Genomic DNA, 23,029 nt, shown 5'->3' with positions numbered 1-23,029 from the left:
CTGAAAACTGGAACTAGACCTCTCAGGTTAAGATGATCAGTTTTTTTTATCACAAATTTTCTTCTGATGATTAAATATGTAAATGAGCCATTAAGTATTTAAATCTTTTCACAACACATTTCTTCATACTGCATAAAGTCACATTGAAATGAGTGTTTTCATTGGGCTGCTGCACAAGGGAACAAGAACTAAGCTGAGGGGCTGAAAGATTGGAGAGTCGTGCAGAAAACATTGGGACAAGTTTTACTTTCATGGAAGAGCTGAAGTTTGTTTTTAGGTGAACAGCTGTTTGTAAATGTGATGACAGAAATATTTAATCACTTTATTTAAGTAATAGTCATAATCGTAGTTGAAGAATAGAACAAAAGTTATGAAAGTACTCATGGAGGATCCTAAACATGATATTAGTGATTACTGTATATATCAGTTCAGTCACTTATATAATACCTGACACCGTTTCCCCTAATAATACATCATCATATAATAATAGATTTATGTTTTAAAATCTGCCAAATAATAAGCAAGTAAAGCTGAATGGCTCCTCGTATGCGAGGCCCCACTGGGACGACAACCCACAGAGACGTTCTGCAGAGGCTGTGTCTCTGCGGTGTCCCTCTGGAAGAGCTGGAGAAGGTGGCGGGGAGCGGAAGGCCTGAGCGTCTCTGCATGACCCCGACCAGAGAAGCAACAGAAAATAGATGGATGGAGTGCAAGTAATATACAGTCTCTGCAAAACATGGAAATACTTATATAAAGTAAAAGTATATTAAAATGTACTTTTACTTGAATAAATCTACTGTTCAAAATCTGAAAAATCAAGTGAAAATTTTACAAAATTAAAAGCTTTTTAGAAATATATTGATTGGTTGTAAAGACTTGAAAACTGAAAAATCTGCACAGCGTGCGGAGCACTGCAGCCCTCGCTGTGGGAATCACGACTCCTCTGAACGACTCACTCAGAATTTTTAAACATGAGTTTTTAAAATCACTCCACAAATGAAAAATTATTATTCATTTGTCGTGTACCAGAGGCATATATCGCATTTCTAAATAACTGCATTTCTCTATAAATTTATCTTTTTTCCTAGTTGCAGTTTGCTGAGTGCCCAGCAGAGGTCAGCCATGTCCCACATCAACAGTACCGAGCTGCAGTCTCTCCTTCTCTCCGTCCTGCAGCACTGCCTCAACAGCACGAGCTTTCTGTCTCCTGCAGGGCCTGCTGAGAACTTCACTACCCAGCAGGCTGTGCAGCACGTGGCTGCAGGCAGGGCCCACACTGAGTCTCAGGGAATCATGTACATCCTGCTGCTGGTGGGCATGTTCAGCTTCTTCACGTTCGGTATCATGCTCAGCTACATCCGCTCAAAGAAGCTGGAGAGCTCTCACGACCCGTACCACCAGTACATCGCCCACGACTGGAACGCGGCCACGGCGCCGTCCAGGGCCGTCGCTCAGGCTCTGCGCAGGGTGGCCACGGGTGATGGAGCGGGCAGCAAGGAGCCCGTCATCATCTGCAATCCTGCGACGCAGGAGCAGCTGACGGACTAAACGAAGACAATCAATGACTCAAATAATTTAAATTGCAACACTCTCCACATTTAATTTAATCACATTAACCAAAAGTTACAGTGTCGGGTTTGCATTTCAGTGATTTCACAGAAATAACTCCAACAGTTACTCACACTTTGCACTCTGATTCTGATTTCTTTTAAACTTTTATCTGACAGGAAACACCTGCAGCTCTGAGCTGGGCTCTGATTGGCTGAGCACTAAACAAACAAATGAAAGTCTGGATCAATCTATCAGCTCTGTAGTTTAATGCAACAAACAAGGACATGGTGGCGGTGTAGGGCTGCCACGATTAGTCGACTAGTCACGATTAGTCGACTATCAAAATCGTCGACGACTGATTTAATAGTCGACGCGTCGTTTGAAGCTTTGTAAGATCCCAAAAGACGCAGGAATAAGTGGCAGGATTTAAGAGTGTAATAACGGACTGAAACAGAAGATGGCAGCACTGCATGTACAAGGATGCCAGCTGCCGTTAAACCCCGACGAAGAAGAAGAAGCTGTGTCCCAGAATTCATAGCGCGGCCCAGCTCAGTTTCCAACAATGGCGGCAGCTAGTTAGTTTTAATATTACTCTTATTATTCTTTCTGGGTCACAAAATAAACGTTTAACATATTTTCAGGTAAGAATGTAGCTGTGTAAACCTCAAATATCGGCTCAGTTTATCAGGACACCACATATTTTCAAAAGGGCTCCGACGTTTTCTGAGACGTCTGTTACCCACTAGCTCGATAGCTAGCCGGGGGCAAGGTCACTAGAGCCGTGAGAACACCGGACTCCCGGCAGATCGTTTTCAAACCCACTGCCATCTTTCGCTACTCAGGTTAAACATGATATATGAGTCACTTAGATAACTTAAAATGTTATTGTTTGGCTTTTTTTTTTAGTATTTTATTTGTTCCTGAGTAAATCAGTTTGTCTGAGATTAAAGTTATAGTTTTTACACAGCTGAATAAACGTCAAGCAGATTATCAGAAGTGTGAGATGCTCGAGAGTTTACTCCGGTGTCCTGTTAGATTTTAGATAGCAAGGAGTTTATTAAACTTCACCGAAACAATCTGCAAATGTCATTAAAATTTAATAAACTATCATCTTGTCTTTATTTTTAGTTAGCACAGACCTTAAACACTTAAAGCTGTAAGCTAATGATAGTTATATAAGAGCAGATGCTGCTGGTGCAATAAGCTGTACGTTTTACGTCCAATGGATGATGATGTGATTAGTCGACTAATCGCAAAAATAATCGGTGACTAGTCGACTATCAAAATAATCGTTTGTGGCAGCCCTATTGTGGTACACAATCCAACCACTTACACTTTGTTACGGATACCCCGACTTCTGGACATCTACAGAAACCAAGGACCACAATCCACAGTGATGAGCCTTTATTAAAGTTTGAAACCACAAGTTTCCCTACATCACCTTACATACCACCTATCTTTTAGCTATTAGCTATACCAGGTGTCCACCACCTTTGGACTGGAAGATGCTTTCACCTCCTTACCATGAGGAGGGAAAAGCATCAAGTCGAGAGCGGACCGTTTAATCTTTTTGTTACTGAGCTGGAGGAAGCTGGGCACTTAACTCATTCACTGCCATTGACGTCTATAGCCGTCAATGGCAGTGAATGAGTTAAAGTACTCATGGTGAACTTTTTAATTCAGAAACAGTTTAAAATCCTTCAAACCAAAGTATCTGATTGGTCAGTGAATGAGGGTTTTTATGTTCTGTTTTTCCCAGTATAACCAGTATAACCACGACCTGATGTGACGTTCTACCTGAAGATGCTTTGTACTTCAGGCCTCTGAACAGAAATCTATGGGAAACCATCCAACAGCAAAGCTGATGTTAGAAACATAACTTCCAGGGAAAATTAAAGATTTTAAATGCTTTTTTGGGGCAGAGTCAGCTGATTTGACACATGCAGTGTTTATGTCCTGGTGACCACTGAAATTACTGTAAGAATTGAATAACTCAGATGTAGCTTCAGTGCCTTCGGGCAGACCTTTGGTGCTGGTTAAATTAAAAAACATAATTGTTGTTGTTTTTTTATCGGAGCAAATTCTGCATCCACGACACGAGTCCGTGTTTTCTGTTCTTCGTCATCGCTGCGGCGTTGGCTCGTTTCTTCTCCTCCTTCCTCCTCTCGCGCTCCCTCTCTCTCTCCGTTTGCTGCTGCAGTCGGCGTTGGCGAGCTCCTTTCACGGCACACTCGATCTCTCGGGACAAACTGAAGTGAACCATCTGCATGCTGAGCATCGGCACGATCAGGTTATAATTGTCTACCAGCTTGTTCAGTTTGACTAGCTCCTCCTCCACTGACGCACACAGCTCCTCCCACTCCCGGCTTTCTCTGGGAGTCACGGGGTCACTGAGCCGGGCCTGCCCGTCCAGCAGCCTGTTTCGGATCTGAGCGGTGGCCTCTCTGATGTCGCGCTGCGTGACAACCCAAGGGGGCTGGTAACCGTTGTCTACGAGGATGCGGTTCAGGTTGTGGGTCATGGGGTCGGCGTAGGGATTGTGCTCAAACTTGTTGAGGGGTTTTCCGGCGCCGCTCAGGTTCCTGAAGTCTCCGCGGGCCATCGACTCCTGAATCAGATCCTCCACGAGCCGCTCCACTGCCTGGGTGATCTTGATTTTGCGGCTACGCTGGCGCATGTCTCGTTCCACCAGCGCCCCCTCGCCCGCCGCCGCCCTCTCGTGCTCCTGCTGTCGGTAGTTTAAAACCTGCTCGGATGCCCGGTCGACACGAATCTGACGGTACTGACGCTCACGCTGGCTGGGCGTGCCTGTGCCCACGCCCTCGTAGCTGAGGTAGTGTCTGTGCTGGAGTGCTGCACCTCTGGACTTATCCTCATCTTCAGCTTCAGCTTCCTTCTCTCCGCTCAGCTGCTTGACTTTGCTCTCATGCGCCAGCACGGCACGGTACGCCTCCTCGACCCGAGCAAACAGCACCGCGTCTGCAGTTGGCACCCCTGAGTCAGGGTGGTAGAGCTTGGCGAGACGCAGGTAGGCCTCTTTCACCTGCACAGGACTGCTGCTGCCCTCGTCAGGCAGCTGCAGAAGCCGGTAGCTCTCCCGCAGGCTGCGGCTGATTCGAGGACCAGAGCTCAGCGATCGGACCGACTGAGACCAGATGAGCAGAAGGCGTCCATGATAGCAGTCGCCGCAGGAAACCAGGAGGCGGAGAGTGAAACTCATCTCCAGCACACTCCTGCTGACACAGAAGGTTCAGTTACACGTTGAGCATGTTGTGGCTGTCACCAGGGTTCAGAGTGAAGAATGATGAGGGCTACTGCTGTTAAGAATAATAAGTCATAATAATTTAGATTTGTAAAGCACCTTTCAAGAAACTCAGAGACACTTTACAAAAGAACTCTAGAAGCTGAAAGTGTTGTTGAAAAAGTGAGTTTTAAATAATTACCTAAAAATGCCAATCGATTCAAATCAGTAAGAACTATTTAATTAATAATGATATAATTCAATTAGTTCAATTCAATTAAAAAACTCATTTATTTCTGCATATATTTGGATTTGGGTTACATGGCTGACGCTATGTTTCAGTGATTTGGTGCTTGTTCACCTGGATCACCACCTTGTCTGGAGCAGATCTACAGGTTATGGTGATGCACGTGAGAAACAAATGAACCACCTTTGTAACGCTGACGTTACCTGGATGAGCCACAATCCTGCTTCATATTTCAGACTTCTGGTGAGGCAATGAGTTACTCAGTTATAGATGCGTTTTTACCCAAACACAAGCCTGCCACAAACGACGAGAGTCTACATGGAGTTTGTTTCAAAGCCGCACTTCACTAATGTTTGTGAACAAGATCTTTACTGTGTCTGAAAACAGCTGTAACAGGAAATAACATCACAGCTTCACCTGAAAGAATGGCTTGATGCTGCGTTTATTGCATTGGGTGTATGAGTTTATTTTATTAAGATTGTCTATTTAAATCTGGCAGAGAAATAATATAAAGGCCACATATGCAGAAATGATACAGTGAAACTGACGGATGTTGGATGATACCACCCTAAACGCGGCCATTCATATAACTCTAACATACTTTATACAATATACATGCATAAATACAAAGAGTGCTGTAAAACTTCCTAACTCTGCATATATTCATAATTAAACAAAGACAGCATGCACTGGTCTTAGCACTTCCACTGCAGCCTCTGAATCCTTATAACAGTGTTGGAGGTGTTAACCAGAACGGGAGGTCCTCACAAGTGAGCACAAAATGCAAATTAGCCGTTATTTAATAGTTTAGAGCAGCTCGAAGTCTTCTGTCAGCCAACAGCTGAGATCAGTGTGCGGAGGAGGAGAGGCTACCAGCCAGAATGACTGCTAGCTGCTATTTTACAACTAACATCGAGTTAATGGAGACTGATTTAAAACATTTAGACCCCAAAACTGAACGAAAACCAGACCTGTTTATTCACCAGAACACGTTATAACACTGCATGACCCACGGCCTCGCACAGAGAGAAGACAGGTCACCTGTTTGTTGTTAGCAGTGGATCTTCTTCTTCTTCTGCTTCCTCAAAGGTTGCGATATCTCTGGATTCACCTGCGATAGCGCCCTCTGTCGACCCAGAGACGACCAGCAGCGCCTTCGTGTTATTGTACAGTAAGTGGCTGCAGTTCAGCCAGCGGCCAGCAGGGGGACACTTCTCTATGAAAGGCTGTGGAACTAAACGACCTGCTCTGCTTTAAGAAAAAAAAAAAAACACTTACACACTATAATGTGTCAGAATTAAAATGCATTTATTTTTAATTACAGTGAAGCATTCTATCAAAAACATGATGAAATTTATCAAACGAATAAAGTTAACCCAATAAACTGAGTTCATTGGGTTTGGATGGTCCCCTTATGTTTCCTGTTCTTAGTTATTAAACATTATGTGCTACATTTCTGCTTCTCGTTGCTGCTCCAGCAAACCACAGGTCTTCCTGTCCAATGACAAACAATTAGTAAATAAAGACACACACTGCATATGATTTACAATATCTTTAATGAGTTACAACCAGAAAGAAGAAATATACATCTGGTTAGTTTGTGAATGCATATCTGAGAATGTGATGTGGAGCTTTTTACTGAAAGTTAATGAAAAAGCCTATTATTTAAATTCTGTTTCTGCAGCTGCTGTTTTGGGGAGTGAAAATGTTGATTAAAAGGAGATATCAGATTTGAGGATCAGCCCCAAATAACAGTGCCAAAAGAGGCCAAGGGGCACCGCTATAGGCACTTTTTTTTTTACAAACCTTAAAATAAACCCCAGAAAGATCAGAGAGAGCGAGAGAGAGAGCTAGATGGAACTAGTTTCTCACACTGAGAAAAAATACGTTGCATTAAACCACAGACAAGCTCCTGCTCACGCAGCAAGAATGATTTACCAGGTGGACAAATTTGAGATGAGTCCTCAAAGGTAAGCAAGGATTAAGTCACTTTTTAACTAATGTAATTGAGAATAGTTTATAATTATAAGTTATATAAAGAGCTGCTGGTTTTTAGGTTCATGTTAAGTCAGAGCATGAGTGTTCTTGTGTTCTTGCATTGCTGATGTTATTGGGATATAATTATAAATGAAAGATCGACCGATGAGGCTTTTTTATCCACTGTAACTTTGTGTAGTTTCACTCACTCCTCACCTTCTCTGTTGTTGTTTTTCATGTGGAGAGCATGTTTTAATTAATAATTAGAGCAGAGTACATTACAAATACAAATATTTTTGGTTTCTTGCTGCTTGGTTACCACACGGTCAGAGGTCAGGTTGTTTTAGTGACAGTCCATTTGAGAGGAAGCAGCCCTCATCTTTCATTTAGTTGAAGCTTTGTGCCGATGAACAGAAGCAGACTTTCTGGGGCCTGCTTTTCAGACTAGGATACAAAATGTGATGGAAGAAAACTATATTAAGGTCAGACGTGCTTATGCCATGGCTAATGCATGCATTCTAGACTGAGAAAAAGTTTTCACAAATATTTTACATAAATTATGGGGAGCATATGAATTCTGATAGATTTCAGCAGGTACTGTGACACTGATGCTCTGGTTTGTCATTAAGGACGTTATAAGAAGGATGAGACTTGATCTCAAGTTCATCAGAATCAGAATCAGAAGACTTTATTTATCCCCAAGGGGCAATTAACAAACAACCGTGCAGCATACGTTGAAGATAAGGACATAGGAGTGAAATAATAAATACACAGAATATACAGTTTTAAAATGAAAGTGACTAAAGGTGAATAAATAATTGTAAGTGACTAAAAATGAATAAAGTGTCAGTAGAATAAGAAGACTGTAGTTTATGTTTCTGTTGTGGGAAATGTTCTTATCGGCTGGAGTTAAAAAGCAGAGTGGCTTTGGGGACAAAGGTGGCGCTCCTCCTCCTCTCAGTCCTGCAGGAAATGCAGCAGAGGCGTCGCCCAGAGGGGAGCCATTGAAATGCAGGGTGAAGAATGTGAGAGGGGTCGTTGAGGATTTTGGCTGCCTGTCTTTGGGCCTGTTGGCTGAAAACCTGCCAGAGTTCTGACAGGCAGGCCGATGAGATGAGCCGCGTGGAAGTAATAAAGGAGGATCCAAACGCAGGCACTTGTAAAGGTGTGAGGGTGGTTTATTAAACACAAAATAAAAATGGACAAGTGGCAAACGGAGGAAGGACTAAACTATACTGGGAACAAACTGACTACTGAACACGAACCTGAACGAGAGCGAGCAGAGGCAGACGACGGTTGACAGCATGGAAAAAACCACATGCGTAAGACATGATGGATACACAGACAGACCAGCAACCACAATGACAGAAGATGCGACTTAAATACACACAGAGAAACAAAGGGAGATTACACACAGGTGGGAGTAATTAACGAGACGAGACATGGGAGGTAAAACTGAACACACATGAGACGCAGACCTTCACAATAAAACAGGAAACAAGAAAACACTACACAAAGACGCAGACTCGACACTGAGAGACAGACAGAATATAACACATGGAACCTGAACTAAACTAAACGTGAGACACAACCGAAGAACAAATCCTTTAACATGAATAAACAGAAACATAGAATTCAAATAATTAACCAACAATTCACAAAGGTAACAAAACAATCATTCAAGAATAAACCAAAACATAATGAACTCAAAATGCTGGGTCGAACCGACCCAGAACCGTGACAGATGATTTTAGAGCACAGTGATGCTGTGTGCTGCAGTCTGTTCCTGTACAGCAGGTGATGGAGAAGGTCATGATGCTTTCCAGGAAGGCATAGTAGAAAGTCATCATGATGGCTGTGCTGACTCCAAAGGAGTTTAGTTTCCTAAGGAGGTGTAGCCGTTGGTGGCACCTCCTGAGAATCTCCTCTGTGTTGGCAGAGAATTTCAGACTTCTCTATTCCAGATACATACTCATCCAGTTTCTGTTTCACAAGTGTCCAGTCAGATACTAATGACTGCTGAAAAGGCAATTTATTCTTTCTCCAGGCAGCAGTACCAAACCTGTGCTCCATGTACCATAGCTACAGCAGCCATGCAGGTAAATAGAAACATTTCATTCATTATGGGCAAGAGTGTGTTTTCAGTCAGTGTGAGGGACCACGCAGCCAAGGCATAGAGGACACAGGAAAAAAATGTCTTCAAAAAGGGTTTTCTTTATTTTACCCTCAAAAAGGTTCAAAAGACAAAATTCAAAAAACATCATTAGCAGGCCCAGAAAAGAGGTCAACTAAATATAACTCTACAAAAAGTCATTTCCAGAAACTTAGACAAACAAAGTGGAAACAACTTAACCCACAAACTGGCCTAATTACAAATATATAAGAGGGTAGCTTTTATAGTGGTTTGGCCAACCCATTTACCCACAATAGGGGGAAAACAAAAACACACTAATATTAACTAAGCACAGAATAACATAAGTAAACCTAAAACACCCCTGTTCCTGCTAAGCACATGGTTGTTCCTGCTAAGCAGGCATTTTGTTCTCACAGGCTGTGTCCCAATTCAGGGTCTTGAAGTACGCATTTCAAGTGCGATTACGTCACCGCCACGCGACGACGGCTGTCCCAATTCGAAGTGTGCTTCAAATGCATACTCCAAATGCGCCGTCGATTTCCCCAAATATCAAGCGTGGTCCGGTGCACGCTTCGTGGTCCCATATATCCCACAATTCATAGCGCGGCAGTGGGTGTGGATAATTTTGCTGCAAAATACGGCAGAAGGGAGCGGCCGAAGAGTGAACTGTCAAAAGTACTGAACATCATGTCACTTATTTATGTGCGAATGTTTAATAACGAAGAACATTAAAACATTACTGTTCCCACATGTCGGCAAAGTTGTGTGACATCACTAATGTCACATTAGTGATGTTTGTACTTTCAGCACTTTAACGTGTGTTTGATCGAGCTGACGGTTCACTCGTTAAGCTGAAAGAAAGATGCTTTAATCACAGCAGTCACACATGTGTCCACTGCACCATCTGGGACTCTTCTTGTTTACACTCGTAATAACACAAACACTAAATCCTGCTTCTCTGGTGCTGTTGTGTAGCAGTGTGTACACCTGAGACTGTCACCTGTCTGTCTGTCCTGCACTCTCTCTGTTTCTTTCTCTCTGATTGTGGAATAAAAGTATGAACATGTGTTTATAAGTTACACTTGTGTTTGAATCCTGCAGCTTATCACACATTTGATTTCCATGTGTGACGACTGCAAGTGTCCAGAGTGAGGACAGACTGAGGGACCCACTGCTGCACATCATCTGTGAGGCTTTGCAGCCCTGATGATCCACCAGGACAAACTCAGCAGTGTGTGAGGAAGAGGAGGAGGAAGAGCCAGCAGCAGCTGACAGATGGAGAGAATAGACAGACTGTTCCCTGTTTGTGAAGGACTGCTAGTAAAGTTTAACATGACTGTCTGTGCTGAATCAGTCTTATTAGGTAATGTTCAAATAATGTGATCATCCCAGTGTTTCCAGTGTGGGAGAAAGTACTCAGGGCCTTCAAGTTACACACTATGAAAGGTGGTACATACCGTGCAGGGGCACACTGAACAAGTTTAATGTTCAGACACCTAAAGTATGTATCAGCAGCAGGATGGAGCTAAAAATAAATGTTGGTTCCAGTTCTATGAAGCTTTGAGTATTTTGGATCAGCAGCTGCTGTGTTTTTTGCATCATATTGCTGTAATTGTTTATATGCTTTATATATTCTGAGCTAAGTTGATCTATAGTGTTACATCATATTCTATAAGGATGTTATGTGTTTGTAGACTTTCTGCCCAGTTTGACCCATTTAGCAGAAGTCAGCCTGTTTAAGGCTCTGATATCTATTCTGTGTGACTTACAGCAGTTATGACATGGTCTGATTTTCTCACCCAATAAAGGAATATTTCATATATCAGTCTACTCTTCATTCTATCAGACACACTTATCACAGCTCCTACATTTTCCTTTTTACACATATATGTAAGCATTGAGCCAAATGTAGTAATGCCAACAAATTAAAAGAACAATATTTGTCTCTTATGCATAATACATCTTTATATACACTGTCAAAGATACTTGTCTTTGAGTGAAGATTTAAGGTGATAGGAAATATAAGTAACTGCAACTTGAATCTTTGAGCCAGAGTTCAAGCTCACTGCTGTAATATAATAATAAAAAAAAAAAACACCCAGCACGCCCCTGCGGGCGGTCAATCCTTCAAGCTCGGGTCCTCTACCAGAGGCCTGGGAGCTTGAGGGTCCTGCGCAGTATCTTAGCTGTTCCCAGGACTGCGCTCTTCTGGACAGAGATCTCCGATGTTGTTCCCGGGATCTGCTGGAGCCACTCGCCTAGCTTGGGAGTCACCGCACCTAGTGCTCCGATTACCACGGGGACCACCGTTACCTTCACCCTCCACATCCTCTCGAGCTCTTCTCTGAGCCCTTGGTATTTCTCCAGCTTCTCGTGTTCCTTCTTCCTGATATTGCTGTCATTCGGAACCGCTACATCGATCACTACGGCCGTCTTCTTCTGTTTGTCTACCACCACTATGTCTGGTTGGTTAGCCACCACCATTTTGTCCGTCTGTATCTGGAAGTCCCACAGGATCTTAGCTCGGTCATTCTCCACCACCCTTGGGGGCATCTCCCATTTTGACCTCGGGACTTCTAGGTTATACTCGGCACAGATGTTCCTGTACACTATGCCGGCCACTTGGTTATGGCGTTCCATGTATGCCTTGCCTGCTAGCATCTTGCACCCTGCTGTTATGTGCTGGATTGTCTCTGGGGCATCTTTACACAGCCTGCACCTGGGGTCTTGCCTGGTGTGATAGACCCCAGCCTCTATGGATCTTGTGCTCAGAGCTTGTTCTTGTGCTGCCATGATTAGTGCCTCTGTGCTGTCTTTCAGTCCAGCTTTGTCCAGCACTGGTAGGATTTCTGGATATCAGCCACCTCCTCTATCTGCCGGTGGTACATACCGTGCAGGGGCCTGTCCTTCCATGATGGTTCCTCGTTTCCCTCCTCTTTCTTGGGTTTCTGCTGCCTGAGGTATTCACTGAGCACTCGGTCAGTTGGGGCCATCTTCCCAATGTATTCTTGGATGTTCGTTGTCTCATCCTGGACTGTGGTGCTGACACTCACCAGTCCCCGGCCCCCTTCCTTCCGCGTAGCGTACAGCCTCAGGGTGCTGGACTTGGGGTGAAACCCTCCATGCATGGTAAGGAGCTTTCTTGTCTTTATGTCAGTGGCTTCTATCTCCTCCTTTGGCCAGCCTATTACCCCAGCAGGGTACCTGATCACGGGCAGGGCGTACGTGTTGATGGCCCGGATCTTGTTCTTACCATTCAGCTGACTCCTCAGGACTTGCCTGACCCTCTGCAGGTACTTGGTGGTTGCAGCTTTTCTAGCGGCCTCTTCATGGTTCCCATTCGCCTGCGGGATCCCCAGGTACTTGTAACTGTCCTCTATGTCTGCAATGTTGCCTTCTGGTAGTTCAATCCCCTCAGTTCTGACTACCTTCCCTCTCTTTGTTACCATCCGACTACACTTCTCCAGTCCGAACGACATCCAATGTCATTGCTGTATATCCTGGTGGTGTGGATCAGTGAATCGATGTCTCGTTCACTCTTGGCATACAGCTTGATGTCATCCATGTACAGGAGGTGGCTGACAACTGCTCCGTTCCGTAGTCGGTATCCGTAGCCAGTCTTGTTAATGATCTCACTGAGGGGGTTCAGGCCTATGCAGAACAGCAGTGGGGACAGAGCATCTCCTTGGTAGATCCCGCACTTGATGGTGACTTGTGCTATGGGCTTGGAGTTGGCCTCTAGTGTTGTACGCCACATCCCCATTGAGTTCCTGATGAAGGCTCTTAGGGTCCCATTGATCTTGTACAATTCTAGGCATTCCAGTATCCAGCTGTGGGGCACTGAGTCATAGGCCTTCTTGTAATCAATCCAGGCAGTGCACAGGTTGGTCAGTCTGGTCTTGCAGTCTCGGCTGACTGTTCTGTCTACCAGTAGCTGGTGTTTTGCACCTCTGGTATTCTTGCCAATTCCTTTCTGTGTCCCGCTCATGTATTGACCCATGTGCCTGTTCATCTTAGCCGATATGATGCCTGACAGGAGCTTCCATGTAGTACTGAGGCAGGTTATTGGTCGGTAGTTTGAGGGGACCGGTCCCTTCTTGGGGTCCTTGGGGATCAGGACCGTCCGGCCTTCAGTTAGCCATTCCGGGTGTCTCTCTTTAACTAGCAGCTGGTTCATTTGTGCTGCCAGACGCTCGTGGAGTGCAGTCAGCTTCTTCAGCCAGTAGGCGTGAACCATGTCGGGCCCTGGTGCTGTCCAACTCTTCATACTGGAGACCCTTTTCTCTCTCTCTCTTATTGTTCCCTTGCCACTGAGAGTACACCTTTGCTGGTTCTGTGGAGAACAGCTGGTTTATTCTCCTGCCTTCTATCTCTCTGGTGTACCTCCTCAAGCGGCTGGCCAAGGCTGTGAGTCTTTGCTTGGCAGTTTCCAAGGCCTCAGGTATGGACAGCTGTGTATATGTCCACAGCTGCTATACATATGTATATGTATATATACATATATATATATATATATATATATACATATATATATATATATATATATATATATATATATATATATATATATATATATATATATATATATATATATATATATATATACACACACACACATCTGACAATACTATAATATTGTCCATATTATATTTACATTACACAGTGAGATGATTTTAGTCTCATGAACAGCATTAACTAATTGTTATTTACTAACTAATCTTAAATGACTGTTCAGCACAGAAATGAAGCCCAACAACCATGCTTTACAGTCCTGTGGTTTCAGCCTCAGATACTCAACTAATCAAAGTGATGTCATGACCAACAAAACATTTTTCTCCTTCATTTCTGTCAAACAATGCTGTATGTAACGTGTCTTGCAGTTAGTATCATGGTTGCTAGGCAACCTGAACAGCGCAACGAAGGCTAGACCGTCCCATTTCACAAGCCTCTCACTTCAGCACTTCTCGTACTTATAGTACGCACCGTACGTAGTGAGCGTACTTCAAGCGTGCAGACCCTGAATTGGGACACAGCCACAGTCCTCACTTGCACCTTTTGCCCAGACAGGAAACAGCCACCGCCCAAAACAGGAAACTCAAAGAAAGAGAAACATAATTAATATAACAGAAAACATTTTTAGAAAAACCACACAATGCTATTATGCGCATCATAATATCAGTGTTAGGTTTAAATAAAATGATTATTGAATTATATTACTGAAGAAAACTGCAAACCAAACTAATAAAGTGAACAAATGGACTGATTTGTATATTTGTACATTTTATATATTTTTGTCTGTTAATACTGTTCATATGTATATACTGCTGCAGAACTGTGACCTCGGGACTTCCAGGTCATACTCAGCGCAGATGTTTCTGTACACTATGCCGGCCACTTGGTTATGGCGTTCCATGTATGCCCTGCCTGCTAGCATCTTGCACCCTGCTGTTATGTCCTGGATTGTCTCTGGGGCATCTTCACACAGCTGGTCTTGTCTGCTGTGATAGACCCCAGCCTCTGTGGACTTTCTGCTGAGGACTTGATCCTGTGCTGTGATGATTGGTGCCTCTGTGCTGTCCTTCAGTCAAGCTTTGTCTGCCATTGAAAGGATTTTTTGATATTAGCCACTTTTTCTGTCCTTCCTTCACTCTCGTTACCATCCGACTACACTTCTCCAGTAAGAATGACATCATGATCTTGTCGCTATAGATCCTAAAGGTGTGGATAGTGAGTCTTAATGATCTCACTGACGGGATTCAGGTTTATGCAGAACAGCAGTGGGGATAGAGCTCCTTTGTAAATCCTGCACTTGATGCTGACTTGTGTAATTATCTTGAAGTCGGCCTCTAGTGTTGTTCGTCACATACCCACTGAATCCTCGATGAGGGCTCTTAGTGTGTGTGATCTTGTATAGTTCCAGATATTCTAGGATCCATGTGTGGGCATTGACTCTTAAGGTGTTTGTTTAGTCAATCCAGGCAGTCCACAGGTTGGTCAGTCTGGTCTTGCAGTCTCGAGCGACTGTTGCATCTACCAGATCTGGTGTTTTGCACCTCCAGTGTTTCTGATCATTTCTTTCCGGGCCCTGCTCATGTATTGAACCATATGTTTGTTCATTTTAGCTGCTGTGATGATTGACAAGAGCTTCCATGTTGTGCGGAGGCAGGTTATTTGCCGTTAGTTGGATGTAACTGGTCCCTTCTGGGGATCCCAGCCTGTCCGGGCTTCAGTTAGCCATTTCAAGTGTGTGTCATTCATTAGCAGGTGGTTCATTTGCTTTGCCAGACATTCATGGAGTGCAGTTAGCTTCTTTAGTGCTTCAATGCTGCAGTCTTCTTAATTTTCTGCCGACTCACTCTGAAACTGAAGGAGAAACAAAAGGTTTGGTTGGAAAAATACATTTTGTTCTCAAAAGTATTCACTCACCAACTAATTTAGCCGTTCCAAACACTTCCATGGTCACATGTGTACAAAACCAAGGATCTAAGCATGCAAACTGCGTCTACAAACATTTGTGAAAGAAGGGGGCGCTTTCAGGAGCTCAGTGAATTCTGGCTTTGGACTGTGATAGGATGTGCATCTGTGAAATTTCCTCACTACTGAATATTCCACAGCTATTACTGGGATTATGGAAAAGTGAAAGCGATTGAGACCAATAGCGATCCAGCCTCAAAGTGGTAGGGCGCTCACAGAGCGAGGTCATTGGATGCTAAGGTGCAAAGTGCATGGAGGTTGCCAATGTGTTGCAGAGTCAGTCAGTACAGACCTCCAAACCTCATGTGGTCCTCAGAATGGCTCAAGAACAGTGCAAACAGAGCTTCATGGAACGGGTTTCTTTTCCCAAGAGGCTGAATCCAAGCCCTGCATCGCAGACCTTTCCAAAGTGTGGGGCCCGCCCCCTAGGGGGGGCATAGAGCCATGGCAGGGGGGGGGGGGGGGATGAAAAGGGGGGAAAAAAACAAAACGCTTGGACACTGCTAGCACGGGCGCCTACAGAAACGCAAAGCAGGAGATCAAGCATCGCTGAATATGTTTCCAAACCAACTTCATTCTAAGCCAAAGACTAGAAAATATGGTGAAGCAAATCTTCCCTTTGGCTTCACCTGCACAAGTGCCGAGGTAGGTCTCCCTGCAGGATTGGTTTCCCCTTCGTCGGGAGCAGCAAAGCTGGACTGGGACAAAAAATCGGCCCGGGCATTTTGACTAGAGACCGGCCCACCAGGATAAAGATTGGAAATGTGATGTCATTCAGGGGTAAAACCGCAATGGACTCTGGGAATTTGTGGCAAGAGGTACTAGCACACGCAGGCTTTCAATTGAAATCAGTTACACAGCGATAAAAAGAAACACAAAAAATGGCAAGAAGTTGTTGTATTATTAACTGCAATAGCCGGTCGCATGACAGCCACGGGAAGCCGACGGGTAAAGAGATCTTTTTTTTTTTTATCGGATTACGTCGTTGAAGAGAAATTTTTAAGCCATGTTTCCGAAGTAAGAGCCGAGGGATGGCCTGGATATACCAAATATAACGTCCCAGAACACTCCAGCTCACATGTTAGTCTGCTCCAAGCATTCCCACAAAGATCAGAGTTTTGTAGTAGTTAATACGTCATTTTTCTTAACATAATTGGTGATATAGGTTACAAGCAAGTCTGGCGCTGAACAGAAATTGTCGCGCTATGCTCCTTTGTTTATTGTGCATAAATAGTGAATTGTCCTGACACAATATTGCGTTTCGCTTCTGTTATTATGGTACATTGACAAAAACATATACTTTTATTCACAGGATAAAACAGTTGTTTTGTATCACTAATTGTCCAGTACGATTACAGCGTACAGTATTATTGTCACTGCTACATTTCTGTAACGCGTACCAGAAATTATTTCTACTACTAATTAATTACCGTTGAGCTCAAAGGTCCTATTAATAAACGGTTAAGGAATGTGTATTTATGACGACGATTTGTGAGACTGGTAAACTTATGATACGTACGATGGTCTTTCGTTCTACACGGTGCATTTCAAGGTCCTGCACCCATCCGTCGGTAAACTGTACCTGGGCTTGTTGCAGTGACCTGAAGTTACTAAACTTCATGAGTGTATGCACTCACTCCAAAAACCGTATGATTATAAATCTGAGCGTGGTGAAAGTTGGGCAGCACGTTAACGTCTTTTGTCCACTCTGTGTGCTGTAAGGATCACTCTGATTTTTCCTCGTATCTTTTCTTTGTCTTTTCGTCAAGTCTGTCTTTGTACGGACCGGCATTGTTCTCCTTTTGTTTTGTACATTCCTTTTTTGTGCGGCAAAGAAAAAACAAGAAGGTATTGGAACCGGAGAATGAACGTTTTGCGGTGCTGCAAATTCTTGCATTTGATGCGGTACTTGGATTGTTTTGCCACGAGTTCCCGGCATGCAAAGCGCGAAAATCACGTGATTGCTAAACAAGGGGGAGGGTGCATCCGGCCTCCTCGGCTGTAATTGGTCCAGCCCAGAGTCGATCATGACCAATTGGCCAATCCAACACCTTTCGTTATATATAGGGCTTTGGAGCGTGATGTCACGGGGGTGGGCGTGGAAAGGATTTTGGCCCGATCCGCCATTTTGGGGGTCTAGCGCAAGTGAAAAGGGAGCACACACAACAGCCACGGTTCGTATTTGCTGTGTGGTCCGCTGCAATGTTCGATCGCACGACCGGCAAGAGAATAAGGTTGAAAATGGTTTATCTTTTCATTCTTTCCCAACCTGGAAGCAGCTCGTGTATCGATGTTAGCAAACGAAGGCGTCCAGCCTGGATAGCAGCTGTGAGACGAGCTGACGTGCAGTTCTCTTCCATCTCCAAATATCTGTTGGTGCTCCAGACATTTTCATTCCGGTAAGTTCTATATGTTCATATCACTCTTTATAGCCTATTAGTTTCATTTTCGATGCGCTCTGAGGTCGTAGCAAATTAGAACAAACATCCTACTTAGTGATTTTGCAGAACTACCGTCTATTTATAGAGTTGCTAATTATTTGCCATTATTGCAGCAAACCAGCCGATGAAATGGATGAAACATCATGACTGAGTTCCAGCGCTACACAAGGGACCTGCTTCAAACATACCACCATGCCAATCAGATTACTTCTTCCATGTGAGGGTGAAGAGGTGACCCTTCTGGATAAGATGGTGAAGGTTTGCTGCGTTTGGTGAACAGTGTGATAATAAAACCAGGGAAAAATGAAACCTGCTCCTGTTAAATATTCTTAAGTCTTGTGCTGTTATTTTTTCAAAAGATACAGTAAATAAAGTAATGTTAGTAGTGGGTGATATCATGTAAACACTCATGATTTGGTGTAAACATTTTGTCATTTGTAAACTGTAAATGACATGGATTCTACACTGTTACTGATGTGATGTTCTATAAAGTGGTTTTAATAAAAAAAAAAAAGGCAAAATTATTTTGTTTCTTTATTCAACTTTTGAACAGTGGGACTCAGTCAGTACATATTCAGTAAATGCAAATTATTTACACAGCAGTGCACTACAGGCATAAATCTAGACCCCTAGATAAAACATGGCATTATAGCAGTGACAACTCCTCCACAGTAGCAGGTGGGATTTTTCTGTTTTGGGGACGGCTCCTTTTACCTGTCACTACAGATGGTCTGTTTATGTTTTGATCAAGAGCCTTTTTTTGGGCAGCTGAAGAGAAGTCGTCTATCTTATGGCCAACCTCTGGCTGTATCTTGGTCATATTACCCAGCAAAACCCAGTATGCAGGTTCATCTGTAACAGTCCTTGTGCCACGGATCAACACTGTTCCGTCTACTTTAGACAGAAGAGCAGCGACGTGGGTGCAGGTCTCTGCGACTCCGGCCATACAGGTGCAGCGGGCGGCTTCAACCTTCCCTGTGATGCTCTCAGTGACCCATGGCTGCAATGCTGGTTCATTCAGTCTTTGAGAGAGCAGCACCTGAAACACACACAGACAAAGTTCATTTAAAGACAAGAACTATGAGCCAAGGCCGACACAAATGTGTTTTATCTACTTTATCATAAATGTAACAAAGTGTCTAGAAAGTTAGCACATACATGTAATTATGCATTTCTTTATGTGTCCATCTATAGAATGCTGCAGGTTATAGTCTAAATCTGTCTGTTCTCTGTCAGAAACCTGCCTGCAGAAAATGAACCTAAAGCATGTAATGCAAGGATGTCATCACTTTAGAGATGGAGAAAGCATAAAGTGACAATTATGAATCACTTAATATGATAAGGAGATTCTGCAGGTCATTAATCAAAGTATAAAACTACAATAAAATGTATTTTTAGTGACACAGGATACAAATATGGAAGCAAGATGTATAATTAGAATTATTTATAATAAACATTAATAAATTAGTGCAATTTCTTTAACCATAGAGAATAACTAAATCCTTCAGGACAATGTCACATCAATGCACTGAACTCATTATGTTATCCACCTAACAGCCTCCACATGTTCTCACTGTCATTTCCCCTCATGAATGAATTTATGCTGCACTAATCTGAATGTTTGCAGGGAAATCAAACGCATTTCACTCGCAGTACTCGAGCTGACTTACCTTTGTTTGAATGACGACTTGTACGCGCTGACTCCACAGATAAGGTATGAAATATGTCAGGCTACGTCAATAGCGGTTGGTCTTCAGGGTTTCTACTCCACGGCCGTATTTCATACGGGTCCACATTTCCAATGCACGCTATTTTCTGCAAGTACCGCCGCTTCGCCTCTGGACGCAATCGGTCTCTATACAGTCCATTCTCGTTTGAGCTGCTTTTAAGCATCTTGTAATCGTTGTTCCAACACAGTGTGTTTGATTTGATTCGTAGACCCCGAAAATGGTGCCGCGCTCCCACAATGCATTGCGGCGTGACGTCAACTCCAAAGCCCTATACCCTTCCTAAAAAAAAAAAAAAAATCCATCGGCCCATGAAAACAAAAAATCGCCAGCGGCCCACCGGGCAAATTCCCGGTATGCCCGATGGCCAGTCCAGCTATGGGGAGCAGCGCTGGGCTGTTCAAATCACGGACAAACAGGATCCCACAGCTGTTTATGTTTTTAAACCTATTTTGCACAGAGAGGCATTTTTTGAAAAATGTATTGACAGCAATGTTGAATATTATTACACAGGAAGAAAAACAACTACATGTAAAATAATCACATGTGACGCCTCTGCCTTTGTAAATGGAGGGACAGTAACTGTGTAAAACCTGCAGACAGTCAGATTAACAGTATTGTGTCTCTATCTGCTATTCTGCAATTCATCTCATGTAAACAATAACGTGGCCACAGCTGACGTGAAAAAAGGCACATACCTTTGACGTTGCGTGACCAACTCTGTATTCCTCGTCCACACGTAAAAGGAGTTTTAAAGAATCTCCGTTTTCAGTTATTCAAAACGCCGTTTACGTGTGGATGAAACAGCTGCGTTGTCAAAAATACCCGTGTAGGTGTGGACGTAGCGTAAAAGAAAGTAGTTTATTTTATTACTACCTGTAATTTATTGCAGATTATTTGTATTTGCTTAATTGTTTACTAAATGTTTGAGGTGTGAAATAAACCGCATTTATTTTGTAAAACAAAGGGGGGGAACCACTGGGCTACGATGACCTGGATGACTGAGAACCTTCACAGACAATAATAATAATAGTGAATACACAACAAGGTCTTCACACTGTGAATGCTCAGGCCCTCGTTACTAAATGTATCTGTGTTTTAGGTGATCATCAGAAAAATCACACATTATCATAGGAATGCCAAAAAATGTCTTAGTGTGGAAATGATATATTTTCTTTATAAATGTTGGCCTTTTTATCTTTAAGTTTTTAGAGAAAACGTGATTTCAATTAGTTTTAATATTTAAAACAGCAACAGAAACATTAATATTTAATTTTTCTTTATGAATGTTTGAATTTTCCAGGTTGCAACAATGGCAGCTGTTAAAGATCTGCTTCTAGAAACACGGGAGGATTTGAGTGATCAGGGTCTCAAGGAGTTCATGTGGTTCCTGCAGTTCACATGTTTTCAGAGGGGCCTTCCACAATTCCCACCGAGTACAAACAGAAAACATATAGTGAACGCGATGGTGCAAACATGTGGCCAACAGTCTGTGGAGGTAACCATTGATGTTTTCAGGGACATGCAGAGAACTGATCTGGTGCAGAGGCTGTCAGAGAGCAGCTCAGGACTCAAAGGTAAGAGAATAATTATCCCTAATAAAAAAATTTATCAAGAGTTGATTCAAAATCTTTGAACCAAGTCACAAAAACTGAACAATGGAAGCTTTTTTGTCTTCCTGAAAGAAGGCAGGAGGATTTTCTTCACTGAAGTGTTTAATAATAGATATTGTTAAATAAAACACAGACATTAATATTAAGATTACAAACAACTAAATTCTTTCCTTACACACTTAATTGTTTTCTGATCATTAACCCTGACGTTAAATAAGTTATGAATGGATTTAAGGTGGACGACAGACACTAGACAGACAATCATTGTGGAGCCTAAAGAGAGCAAATGAAGTAATAGATAGATGAGGTGTTGTTCACAGCCGGCACCTTTCTAACTTTGCCAGCATCAGCTTTAAAATCTGTACCTGATCCTGAGAGTTGTTGTTGTGGCGGCTGAAAAGCTGCAGCTGTGTGTGTTTGTAACAGCAACCGAGTGTAAGTATGAATAAAGATTGTGCTGAAAAGCATTAAACTGTGGACGAGTCTGCTGTGGGGATACTACACTTGCTTTTCTCATGGTAACCATGATATTGTAATATTTCTCCCAGAGAAACTTTGTGGATGAATACTGGGCTGCGCTGAGCCAGAAAGTGAGTAATATCACCTATGACTGTATTTAAATGATGCAGCGTTCACTGAACATGTTCAGTTTAAAAAACTCCTACATGTAGAAAAGATAAACAGAAAGATTAAAGTCATCAGGTTGGAATAAATGTTAATCAGGTGTGTAATTATCACTTACATCATTTGCTTGTAACTGTGTCTGGTGTAATCTAAACATTTATGAGACGTTGATGAGATAGAAAAAAAACCTGGAGAAAAGTCGCATTTACCTTTTTTTTCTCAGGTAGAAACGTTGGCGTCTGTTATTGAGCAGATTTTGGAAACCCTGGCTGGTCTGAGTTACTGGGAACTTGAGGTTTTCAAGGAAGTCCTGCGTAAAATTCATTACAAACATTAGTCAGACATCCAAAGAATCATCTACATGAGGACAGACCTGCAGGACACGGTGTTTTTCATGGTCCTGACTTACGGTGAGCGGTCAGTGGAGGAGACCATGGAGGGTTTAAACGAGATGAAGGGGACTGATCTGGCTCAGAGGCCGTCAGACTGCAGCCCAGAACCCAAAAGTAAGACAACAAAGATGAAATAAGTTAAATGAACTATGGTGGTTAAGATGTCTCATAAGTAAAGTTTTTGTCTTTCATAAAAATATTGTAGAGAAAAGACAGATTGTTGTCCAAATCAGAATTTATGAGTGTTCAAGGAACAAAAAAATGACAAAAAGTGACTCCTTCAGTCTGAGAGACTGAATAACACAAACAGTGTCTATCATAGTTGAGCTTTAAATGTAATGTTGAAGATTATACAACTGTCAGTTGGTAAGTAAGTCTCTTGTGAGTGACTTTGAGCACTTTTCTCCTCAGAGAAACACTCTGTGGACGAACGACGCTCTGCACTGATCCACAAAGTGAGTCATGTCACATCTCTGATTCAGTACAAGACAGCAGGCTGAAAGTCAGAGGACTAAAGTATCATCAGTTCTCATGTTGAGTCATTTTTCTCATGATTTCTGCTTTTTTGTGATTATGAGAAATCATACTGAACTTTCTAAAAGAGCTTA

The 23,029-nt window shown here is 42.9% G+C and overlaps 1 protein-coding gene across 2 annotated transcripts; it reads right to left on the bottom strand.

Moving 5' to 3' along the window:
• Positions 1-1,800: 1,800 nt before the first annotated feature.
• Positions 1,801-6,447, bottom strand: dnajc28 (DnaJ (Hsp40) homolog, subfamily C, member 28). 2 transcript variants are annotated; one of them, XM_085292769.1, is made up of 2 exons: positions 6,011-6,447; positions 1,801-4,784 (listed from the first exon to the last, which is right to left on the bottom strand). In XM_085292769.1, the coding sequence occupies exon 2, from the start codon at positions 4,769-4,771 to the stop codon at positions 3,620-3,622; it is 1,152 nt and encodes a 383-aa protein (XP_085148895.1). In that variant the 5' UTR covers positions 4,772-4,784; positions 6,011-6,447; the 3' UTR covers positions 1,801-3,619. The 2 variants fall into 2 exon arrangements, with proteins under 2 accessions (XP_085148895.1, XP_085148896.1); XM_085292770.1 differs by having other exon boundaries at positions 6,081-6,447.
• Positions 6,448-23,029: the final 16,582 nt, after the last annotated feature.

This window comes from Mchenga conophoros, linkage group LG11 (genome assembly GCF_057382185.1).
Source record: "Mchenga conophoros isolate Kocher_MC1m ecotype Shallow Benthic linkage group LG11, M_conophoros_male_GT1.1, whole genome shotgun sequence".
NCBI lineage: Eukaryota > Metazoa > Chordata > Actinopteri > Cichliformes > Cichlidae > Mchenga > Mchenga conophoros.
Note: the sequence above shows the minus strand (reverse complement) of the source record. Positions and strands in the feature narration are given on the sequence as shown.